The 12,330-nt window shown below is 36.6% G+C and overlaps 1 protein-coding gene across 2 annotated transcripts in view; it reads left to right on the forward strand.

The window, feature by feature from the left end:
• Positions 1-12,330, forward strand: part of LOC114454889 (dehydrogenase/reductase SDR family member on chromosome X-like) — a 53,728-nt gene that overhangs the window by 6,829 nt on the left and 34,569 nt on the right. The window contains exon 2 of one of the 2 annotated variants that reach the window (XM_028435749.1): positions 11,674-11,815. In XM_028435749.1, the coding sequence (XP_028291550.1) occupies positions 11,710-11,815 (106 nt within the window). In that variant the 5' untranslated portion in view covers positions 11,674-11,709. Of the gene's footprint in view, positions 1-11,649; positions 11,816-12,330 lie in introns of those variants that run through there. The other variant, XM_028435750.1, reaches the window with a different exon arrangement.

The following is a 12,330-nucleotide window of genomic DNA, read 5'->3' on the forward strand; positions in this document are numbered from 1 at the left end:
TTATTGTTAGGAATTCCAAAGATTTTAAATTGTCCGGTTCTAGTTTTCCATAATCTATTATTTTGATGAATATAGTATTTTTGTTTTGAAGGGAAAACACTAACATTTGTTTTGTCGTTTTACTTCTTTCCTTGTTTGAATGTTTGACCACACAGGAGTAGATTATTATTTTTAATGAATTAGAAACGTGTAAAAAATAAAGTAAGTCAATAAATAAATCTAACAAAACTATGAAATACATTTTCTGAAAAGACAAAAAAAAAAAAAAAAAAATCACAAATACTGACTGTGATTCTTTAGTTTATGCCTTATTTAAAGAACCAGTCACTCTTACAGTTGTTATGCTCTTAGCTCAGAGCTTTTAAAATATCTATATTTACACTTATTGAAAGAATGATACTGTCGAGGCATTTTTGATTCTTTTCTCGAGTGGTTCAATAGCATTTGATAAACATGCTTCGTATTTGATAAAAAATGTTTCTTCTTACACAAATGTAACTTTTTAAAGATCTGTATCACCACAAATGGTCAGTGTCTGTTTTTAAAAATGCATATTTGTTGTCAGGAATGGTTCACTGGCCTCATGTTCAAACCAACTACACTCATACCAAACGGCATCAAATGAAATGGTCTCATCCTTCAAAATAAAAGTCATCAGACTCAACGGCCTCAGGACGTAAAACGCGACTTGACATTGTATTTTGAAGAAACCCAAAATAAACATGAAGTCATCAATATGTGCTGCTTCAAATACTAAAGTTCAAAGCTGTTATTTTTCATTTATTTTTAAATGTTAAGATATATCAACATTTCATTTAACTATGTATTTATTAATTAAACAATACGTTGATATAACTTAACTTTAAAAAAACAATAGGAAAGAAAGGCTTTTCATCTTACTTCGCCATGTGTACTCCCAGTTCCTTCAAAATAAAACACCTAAGGCTGTTACATGCAGTGACTTATTTTGAAGCCTGAGGCCAATTAATTTGACAGGGTTTGGTTTGACAAGGCCTTTTCATTTGACGGAGGTTTTGCTGAGACATGAGTCAGTTTTTCCTGATACGTTACACCAGACATAGGCAACCGGTGGCCCTCGGTCTAATTATATGCGCCGCCGAAACAAATCCCCAAAAATTATTTTTTAAGATGTTGGAAGAAATCTAAAGCCCAACATAATCTACAAAATAACTCCCAAAACACACAAATCAGCAGCAAAATGTACAAAAAACTCCAAAAATGACTCAAAGCACAAAAAGACAACACTGACACACACAACAACCACTTAAACAAACAAAATGATTACAGAAACACAAAAAAACGCACAAATAGACTAGATACATGCAGAAAATGACACAAAATTACATCAAGAACACAAAAAATAAAAACACACAATGACTAAAAACTAAAAAAAACAACAAAACCACAAAGTAAAAAAAAAAAAAAAAAAAAAGACAAAACTACCCCTGTATTAATGCTCAAATTAGTCATTCTAAATGCTCAGATAAATGTTGATAATGTGGCCCTCAGATCAGATACAATAACATTTTTGTGGTCTCCGCTGTGATAGAGTTGCCCATCCCTGCCTTACACTGAGATCTGAGGATGTCCTAAAATGTACACCATAGGATCATTCTTAAAACTCAGCATTCAGTGATTAACTGTACCCAGGGTGAAAACTTTTGTTGTCTTCATGAATTAAAAACATCCCTAAAACGTTTTCTCTTTGAACTTTAACCCCTAAGAGTGGTCAAAAGTCGCCATTTGTCCATCGTCTGCCAATCGCTCCTTTAGCGATGCAGTTGAGTCACAATGACTCGGGGTCACATACGTGTCTTTGTTGTAATGGTTAAAAAGTATAATTGGCTCTTAGGAAACAGAGGCACTGAAACACGCACACACACACACCTCAAAGCCATAAAAATAGATTGTGAGTGACTCAGCCGTTATGTGAAGTCCATCTCTGATAGGGTTGCCTGGGGCTGTTTATGTCAGTTTAACTTTGATGCCAGTGAAGTCGAGCTGACACATGTCGGCTGTGTCCGAGCGCCACACACACACGCACACACACGCAGACCGTTTCTTCTCAGGATGAGCGTGCAATCCTCCCTCTCGTTCCAGCTTCCTTTCTTCCCGAGCGTCCCCTTCCCCAGCGTGCGTCCCCCCGGATGGAAATAAAGATGTGATACAGTCAGCGTAATGGATTCCCTCCAGCCCAAACAGCGTACATTATTAGCATTTCAGTGCAGAGTGGGACAGAAGCATCCCATTAGACATGAGTCACATCCATCAAACCCTCTGGGTGGGTGGGCTAGCTGTTCAATTACTCCTAGTAAACATGAGCCACTTCTTAAATCTCCAACACCATTGATATTCTTGTACTCGCTGCACACGCTAATCAACAAAACTGGTTTGATGATGGGGTTTTTTGATGTAATATTCATCAACCCCCTTCGAGAAAAACCTCCGCTTCCTTGAATGTAACATTTTATTCAGCCACCATGTAAATATTTTTCTGCTTTTTGTTCGTTGTATGAAAAAGAAAACAGTTTTGACAGGAGTTTGCATCAGGGAAACCGTCTCATTGATGTAAAATAGCCTTGAGATAAGATAAGATGAAGACAGACAAGAAGATAGAAAAACACACGAATGAATGAAATACAAACATTACTGCCAATTCCAATTTAATGTAGCATTAAAATCTTCATATTGAGCTGAAATTTTCATGTAAAATCAAACATTCCAAATGTTACAGTAATGTTGACAATAAATATGAATCCCTTTCTTTCTATTCTAGATTTTTGTTAGGAATTGAAAAGATTTTAAATTGTCTGGTTGTTCTTTCAATAATCTGTTGTTTTGATGAATAATATTGTATTTTTTTTTGTTTTGAGGGGCATCAGACAAGCAGGAAAATGTAAGTTTGTGCTTCTATAAATGTAATGATACATTTGATTCAGCCGTCATGTAAATATTTTTCTGCTTTTTGTTTGTTGTATGAAAAAGAAAACCGTTTTGACAGGAGTTTGCATCAGGAAAACTGTCTCATTGATGTAAAATAGCCTTGAGGTAAGATAAGATGAAGTAAGACAAGAAGACGATAAGAATAAAGGAAGACACAGAAATGAATGAGACAAAGAAAGAGAGCAGAATCAGTTCAATACCGTGGAAAAAAAGCTTAAAAACTAGTCGACATTGGGGGATTTCTGTCAAGAATAATGACTGTGCAATGTCCAGATGTCCAAACTAGCCCGTCTCAAGACTCTTGAGTATAAAATGAAAGGAACAAGACAGAAAACGAGTGCGTTGGATAATAAAGACTCTCATTCTGTCTTGGCTGGTGAGAGAGTTCAGAAGAAACAACCACACACTCTTACTGCCTGACAGTTAGAGTAAATGGCTTAAGCACCGAGTGTGTGTGTACGTGAGTGTGTTGCACAGAGTTAATGACGGCCCTAATTGGCACACGCAAATGTTTTATACACTGTTTGAAAGACATCCCAACCTCTGAAAATAGAGAGGAATAATGGGCACATAAGATGTACCTAATGATCCTGTGTATGTGCCCACGTAGGTTTGTACCACCAACGCAGTGATGCATACGAGCACACAAACAACTCGCCTTTAGGTAATCTGAATAAGCCCAACGGGAAAACAGCTGGAGCCACTGAAAAGACTTTAAAGTACAAGAAAGCGTTGACTAAAAGTATTGCTAAAAAAATCTTAAATAAGTTCATGCAGATTTGAATGCTCTCGTGAGTATAGTATCGACTAGGACTGGAAAAATGTGAATTTTTTAGAAATCCATGTTCGAAGGACCAAGCCACCGATCCGGCCCAGATAGCATATGGTGTGGGCCACATCCTGCAATGATCCAGCACTTTTGGAAATCTTCTGGCCCGTACAAAATAGATGTGAGCCAAAATTGGCCCACATATGATGCTGCAAATGTGGGCAAGTTATCTTGAAACCTATTTGGACCAGTTTTGGCTTATGGTACGTTAGCTTTGACTAATCAGGACGTGAGCCAACAGTGGCCCATGTATAAGTGATGTCCATTTTGTCGGTCCTTGGCTGACATTGGGATGGCTTGGTTGTGGCCAGATTTTGGTCAAAGGGAGCGTAACGTCAAAGTGCCATCACTCCATGCGGTATGTGGGCCGGATGAATATGCCAGGTGTGGGCCAGATATGGATCAGAAGATTTTTGTTATCTGGGGGTGATCAGAACGGTTTCTAGCTTTGTATAGCACCCTAACAAGATACAGTTTGGCTGAAATCACATACTATGTGACTTTGGATTCCATTTATTTCATACTTAAATCCAAGATTTATTATGAAGCATATTACGGTCAATTTCATTCTCCACAGATGAGGCAGAGGACTCATCGTTGAGGCTAGTGTCTCATGGGGTAATAAGCAGTTGCATAGTCCACCTAAAGCCAGAAAAGCCTATGCTGGTGATCCTTAGGGGTTTGCAAGCCCTAGGTTGGGGTCTCATCTAAATAATTGCTGTGGCAATAACATGAACATACATTATAAAGCTAAATACTTCCTCATACATTAGCTTTGAGCTCATTAAAAACTCATTAATGATTGTTAGTGAAACCTATTATGGAAATGTTATTGCTTATCAGGAAACCCTGAGAGCCTTTATGTGTTATTTATTGAATGTTAAAAGGGCAGACCACAATCTTGGAAAGCTCCACCCCTTTCCATATGCTCCTGTTGGGGCCAAAGCCCTTTAGAGAGAGAGCGTTATGACAACGGAAGTCAAAATGCTTGACCGTCACGTGATTCACGTAGACTGATAATTCCTCGGAAGATTCGAATCCATTGATTCTGAGAGACATAACTGGAATTTTTGGTAATTTGCCATCAATAACTGCATGAATTTACAATATTGTTACAGTATATATATATATATATATATATAATAATCCACTAACATGCTTTAATGCACAAGTTAATGGGTTTAGAAACGCTGATCATATCAAATATGATTATTTAAACGTCTTACCGTTTAAAAGTGCTCTAGCGACATTGCGCGTCAATAGTCAACTGCTCACTTCTGGGAACGATTGTGAGGCTCCATGAACCACCATTTCTGTAAAAAAAAAAAAAAAAAAACAGTTCATTGGCGTGAACTCTAAATGGCTACGTCCAAAGCCACGCCCCCACAAGCTTAAATGCACTTTTGGTATAAAAAACAAGTCCTCACAATGCAAAACAATGGCAACCTCTGCATCACTTTTCAGAACCTTCAGAAGCCTCATTTCTACTCAATATTTCTGGGTACGGTGTCACGTGATACGTGCAAGCAGGAGACGGGGCAAGATGAGACAAGGCATCTGATTGGTTGTTAGAGCCTGATATGTAACAGCCACCCACATTTTTCATTCATTTTTTAATAAAAACCTGAACCTAATAACTGGCCGATAATGTAACAAGATGCTGAGCCCAAAACGTAAAAAATTTGCACTTTTTTATTATGGGGCAAGCAAAATATTTTCCTCCAATATGTCATTGACTCACTTTAATATATAATAAAATTATTACACCATTAGGGGAAATTGTTTGGCTTGCCCCATAATGTAATAACGAACCTAAAATGTTGTAACAGGTTGTTACATTTTTTTTACGTTTTGAGCTCAGCATCTTGTTACTTTATTGATTAATATATCATGATTCAAGATATATCGAATTTTCTATTTTGGCAATATGGAAAATGACAATATCGCCTATATTGTCATCTTTTTTTTTTACATGTTTTTATTTATACAGTCACAGTACAAATCACATCACATGCATATTTAAAATTATTCATAGAGTGCAGTAAAACAGTTTTTTCATATTTTAGAGATATATATTTTATAGCTTATTTTGTATTAAAATACTAATTTTAGGAGTTGTTGCTTTCTTTACTTCTCAGAACAGCATGAAAAGCATAGTTAGATGGATCAGTGAGTGCATCCTAACCCAGAACTTCCCCTAAACAAGTCACTCTACAGAACTCACTCACACATGCTGTCCCTTTGAGGAGAAAAAGCCAAAAGTGGCTCATATTGTGCAGCTGTTAATAAATGTGCCTGTATGGCATTTCATCAGCAAATTTAGCCAGAGTTGTATTTCTGGTAAAAATATGAAAACAATATATATCGCCATTTTGAGAATTTTTTTTTAAGGAAATGTGAGTTTTGGTTCATATCGCACAGCTCTAATTGACCAGTTGTAACATTTTAGGTTTTTTTTAATATATAGGTATAACAATTTGGGTCTTGTTACAGTTCAGCTCTAACATTAGTTCTTAATATTGGGCTGAATGGCATGGATTGGTTAAAGTTTTTACAGGATTGCAGCTGCTACAAAGTTCTAATTATTTTCATTTCTTCATCTGAATATATAATGTATTGACTATCATAGATACTAGGTCCTTTCATCCTACACGCTATATATCTATGTATCTAAAATTACTGACAAGAAATACACTTACACCTTAAGGTTTCTAGTTTACGGTAATAAAACAGGTAGAAATTAGAAAACTGAACAAGTGTACATTTTTAGGGCTTTTTCTGATTCTCAAACTATACTTTACAGTTTACAATCTGTTTTTCAGCATCTCAGTGCACACGAAGAGAAACAAACAAATCCAAGGTTAAACCAACCTACACGAGCCAGCAGACTCATGCCTGCTGCTGCTGCAAACTAGACACGCTTAAGTAAAGGTGTACATGAACTGTGGAGCTGGAGGTTACAATAAACGCACTCACTGTGAATTTGTCTCTGCTGCATGAGACAAGCTTTAGCCCGCAGCTCTGTCTAAGTCAGTCTGAGCTTTGAGTTTAACCTTTGCTGTCTGCTGCTCACACAGGGGAAAAGAAAAAAAAAAAAAAACACACAAAGTGCCGGAGAAAATGACAACATTTTTTCACTCATGTTATTGCACAATAATGCCTGAATTACTCATGAGTTTTTCTTTTAGTTTAGATTTTAGTTTAGATTAGACTTGGTCAACTGACCCTTGGTCTAATTCTGTGTAGCCACAGAGTCAATACACAAAATGTCTCCAAAGAGTATACAAAAATACACAATATTTTTCAAAAGTACCTATACAAATGACAGAAAAAGATACAAAAGGAGAAGAATACACAAAAGATTACGACTAAAAACACAAAAAAAAATATCACAAAATGACTCAAAAGAACCTACAAAACAAAAACAAAAATTACTTCAAAAACGACAACAAAAACAGACAAAATGACTCAACACACAAAACATAAAAAATGAGTCACAAAATGACCGAATTTCTTTTTGAAAAACAACAGAAACACACGGAAAGAATCATAAACTCAATGAATGACAACAAATGTACACAAAATCATTCCAAAACACAAAAAAATGCACAAAATTAGAGCGAAATAAACAAAAAAAACATGCAATTCAAAAACACAAAATGACAGCAAAAAAAAAAAAAAAAAACATATCAGCAAATGGACAACAAAAATATAGAAAATGACCAAAAAAAACAGATAAGTCCCCCCCCAAAAAAACACACAAAAACAACAGAAAAAAACATAACCGTTTGTTGTTTTCTTGTTTTAATGCTCAGATCGATCACTATTCTAAATGCTGACATTAATGTTGATAATGTGGCCCTCGGATCAGACAAACATTTTAGTTGTAGATCTTACAGAGAATAAAACTATGGGAAACATTGAGTCTATTTGAACTAACAACTCCTATACACACACAGATCCAGCAGAGCAGTTGTCAGCTGGGATTTACAAAGTGGGATGAGTGGAGACGTACATCCAGCCAGTCGTCGTTCTCACATATGTCTAGGTGACTGTTGGTTGGAATCATTATGTCATTCACTTAGACTATACATCACACGGCTCTCTGTCGTGTGCTGTTCCCAGGATATCTCATATATGCACACACACACATGCACACACGTCTTCTTCACATCTGTGCGTATGTAATGCTCATGTGTTTCTGTGAGTCTCGCTGCTGATGTCCCATCATTCCAAATAATCATCCCAGTCATGCGTGAGATGCGATTTCCTTTAAACAATAGCAGGCCCCGGCTTGCCTTGCTGACCCCCCCATCCCTCCCAGACTGCTGCAGAGCAAACACTCAGAGACACACAAACACACTCACACGCACACACACAGCCTATGCAGCTCAGCCTCCATCAGAGTAGTGGTGATGACAGTGTGTGATTTAGCTTTTATCCACAGACGACTTTAATAACTGGGGCCAACTGCTGCACTCCAGCCTGACCTCAACTATGAGACAGTGCGAGAAAAAAAACACTAAGTTAGACTAATGATTTGCAGTTAAGGGAAATGTAAGGATCAGGGTTGTGGTCAATTACAATATAATTGTAACCGCGTAATTGATTATTAATTGCAATTATGGTATAATTTTATACTTTTGCGTGATTTTCTGTAATGTTTTTTTGTGTTAGGATTCATGCCTATTTTTATTGTTTTGTCTATTTTTGTATAATTTTGTAGTCATCTTGTGCGTTATTGAAGTCATTTTGTGTCCTTTTTTTGTCATTTTGGTGTATTTTAGAGTCTTGTCTAATTTTGTTGTCACTGTCTGTTTTTGCACAATTTTTGTCATCGAAATGTGTTATTGGAGTATTTTTTGTTGTCCCTTTGTGTGTTTTCCTGTAATTTTTTTGCATCTTTGTGTATTTTGTTGTTGCTGTGTATATTTGTGTGTGCTTTTGTAGTAGTCTGTGTTTTCAGAGCAATTGTGCTTTTGTCATTTTTGTTGGGGTAATTATCTACATGTTTTGGAGTAATTCTGTGTATTTTTGTTTTCATGTATTTTTGGATTCTTTTTGTCTATTTTTGGTGTCACTTTGTCAATTTTTGTAGTCGTCTTTTGTGTTATTGGAGTATTTAATTTATCTTTTGTTGTCCCTTTGTGTGTTTATCTGTATTTTTTTTCATGCGTCTGTATTTTGTCGTTGCTTTGTATATTTGTGTGTATTTTATCATCTTCTGTATTTTCAGAGTAATTGGCCTTTTGTGATATTTTTTGGTAATTTTCTATATGTTTTGGAGTCATTTTGTGTATTTTGGTTTTTGCTATTGTTTTTTTTTACGTGTTTTTCTGTAATTCTGTACATTTACTTCGGAGGCCACTGTCTGATCTAAACTCCAGTTTCTATGTCAGTTATCATTTGTTTTATGTGAGAAATGATTGAAAATCAAAATATTAGTGAACCACATCTGCTGAAAGCTGATGTTTGTCTTGTGTTGGCGTGTTGTAACCCGAGTACAGGTTTCATTTTAAAAACCTACATAATAAATCTTTCCATGCATGTTCTCCTTTATGTATGAAATGTTAAAACACTACATTCCCGATGTTACCCTGGGACCATGTGGAGATTTCAGGGAATGCAATTCTCCTATCCCAGGAAATTATAGATAGCACTTTGTGTCAACTTGTCACGTCTTCTGTCATGTGTGACCTCACTGGCAGCAGTTAATGAGATAGTCTGACAGCTAAAGAGATGCTGGATCTACAAGACAAAGAAGGATTGTATATGGCACAGAGGAGCCGGGCTGTGCATCCAGCCCTGTCCATCTCATTTCACCTCCGCAGCCAGTGATGGATTGCTTTAAGATATTACCTTATTATTCTCAAGGTCATCCAGATTATCTATAGATTGGTCATTTCAACAAACTCGGCAGGAAAGTTGAAGAAAAGACGATTTACCGTGCAAGAAATTGTGATATTAAAACAACACGATTTATCGTCGATGGTACGAGCGATATTGTACCATCTCTGCTACATTTCTCTTATAAGCGAGCATGTCTTTTCAACTGCAGGAGACGTAGGCTGTGTTCTAAATGTTATTTACATAACCGTGGTTCTCTGAGTAATATGAGTGAGACGTACGCCTCTGCGTCATTCTTCAGAAGCCCAATTTCATTATGCCAGTCCTGATTGGCTGGTGAAATGTATTAATTCGCCGCAGGTAGTCCCACTTACTATAAATAGAGTGGGCAGATGATATTACGCCATTCAAATGAGCACCTCTTCTCACGCGTCCAGCAAGAAGGGTTGTCTGGTGAGACGTCTCACTCATATTACTCAGAGAACCGTGGTTATGTAAATAATCTATAGTTCTTTTTCATAACATTTGTTTCGATGTCTCACTATGGGATATAGTGGTTCCCGTATTGCAGCCAAGCTTATCACGCATACATCAGCCCACAGAACAAGCATTGTTCCGATCAGGACAGGAGAACTGCCCGTGCCACGCAGAGAGTGGAGACATCCAGCCTGTAAAACCAGACAAAAGTGAGGGGCGAGGACCATTCCCACTGAAGTATACATTTCAAACATATAATGACAAATACCTGAAGCACACTGAGGTTTCAATCTCCATTGATTCTCCACCTTTGAAAGTTCTGATTTCTCTATTAAGTGATAAAGTGGCCAAGTAGAAAATCAACATGTGGTCATTTGATCCATAAAACTCTCGTACACACATTTTGGAGATTTTCCGAGACTCCTTATTATGCTACTGTAAAAACTTCAAAACAAAAGCCTCATTTACTAAAGCGTTAAAAAAAAAAAAACTAATGGGAGACAAGAAGAGATGCTTTTGTTTTGAAAGGGGGATGTTTGACTTTTAGCTTGAAGCTGGGCCAAGGACAATTTTGTGTTCCGCTCGCAATGCATCATGGGGCGGTTTAGTATGACTAGTGTGCCGACCGTGCATACATCAAAAATAGTATACATCTATATCAGTCTTTCCATACTATCTAATGTGAACGCACTACATACTCATTATGACATAAAATGAGTATGTAGTACGTATGAGTAGTACGTTAGTATGTGCTTTTGAACACTCAATTGCTGCCGGAAAATATAGACAAGCTAATACTGTTGGAAAAAAGTGTGGTTAGATGTTTAAAAAAAAAAAAAAAACGTGCAATGCAAAGTTTATACACAGATTTTTTTTGAGAAATGTCATATTGTGGTTTTAATTTTAGACTTGCATTAATCATCAGTCTGTTTTTGCATTCTTTTCTCTCTATTCCCTTTAAATAGGAAACATTTGTGTTTTTGTTTACTTTTGTATTCACTCGAGTTGAAAAAGTTTTACACAGATGTTGCATAAAGCGTGGACATTTTATTTGTTATTTTTCCCCCCCATTACACAAATATCGTATAGTCATCTCAGTAGTGTATATCGTCCCACCCCTAATTAAAATATTATATTGTAATAAATGAATGAGACAATTAGCAATAGGCGAAAGGGTATAAACCAGTGGTTCCCAACCTTTTTTAGGCCGTGACCCCCATTTTCATATCACAGATTTCTGGCGAATACATTTACATTTTTGTTATTAGTGCATATTAATACTTTCTCAAATATAACTAGTTATTTTTGAGAAAGTATAGAATACTTTTGTTTGAGATAGTATGTGGTAAAGAATAATAATTAAACAATAATGATGTAATAACAACAAAAAATATATATATATATTTATATCAGTATCTTTTTTTAATCAATTATCACCAGACATTTCAGGCGACCCCACATGGGGTTATGACCCAAAGGTTGAAAAACACTCGTGAAATAGATTGTGTGTCCCTCTGAAACCCGGCTGTGTGTGTGTGTGTTTCCTCTGCCTGCAGTGCACACAGTTTTCACCGTAACACCTTCAGACAAAGATGTGTTCCGTGCTGTGGTTTCAGCTTCTGTCGCTGATCAAACTTTATCTGCTCGGTTTCAAGGTCCTCGTGGTTCAGCTGTTAAACGGACCCGTCAGGTTGCCAGGTTGGTTTCTTTTTTTTTTATCGCTCAGTTTCCGTTTAACGTGTTATTACTATTAAATAACTTGTAGGCCTATATTGTTATTGTGTTGCTATTTGTGAGTCACGCACAAGCTTTGTAATAAATGACGGTTTTAAACATATTTAATGTTAAAGTTTGTATTTAATGCGCTGCCACATTGGAACAATACATGTGCTAGCTTGGTTAGCTCGACTTGCGGAGCCTGAAGACTTATTTAAGGCTGCTTGGTGTTCGGGATCTACTAGTTTCCCCTGTTAACTGGTGACCGACTTCCGGTGTCACGGTCTGAGTTTACCTCCGTACTGAGATTATAACCCTAACCTTCTCCAATAAACAAATGAAACACGTGTCCGTTCACTTTGAAAACAAAATTAAACAAAAATGAATTATTTTTTTTTTTAGCAAAAAATTATTTGTGTGCATGTGCGCGCATGCGCATTTACAATCTTAGTACGACGCGCACTCAGTACATGAAACCGGCTCCGTTACAAATAGAT

Source organism: Gouania willdenowi, chromosome 21 (assembly GCF_900634775.1).
Source record: "Gouania willdenowi chromosome 21, fGouWil2.1, whole genome shotgun sequence".
In the NCBI taxonomy this organism is placed as follows: Eukaryota; Metazoa; Chordata; class Actinopteri; order Blenniiformes; family Gobiesocidae; genus Gouania; species Gouania willdenowi.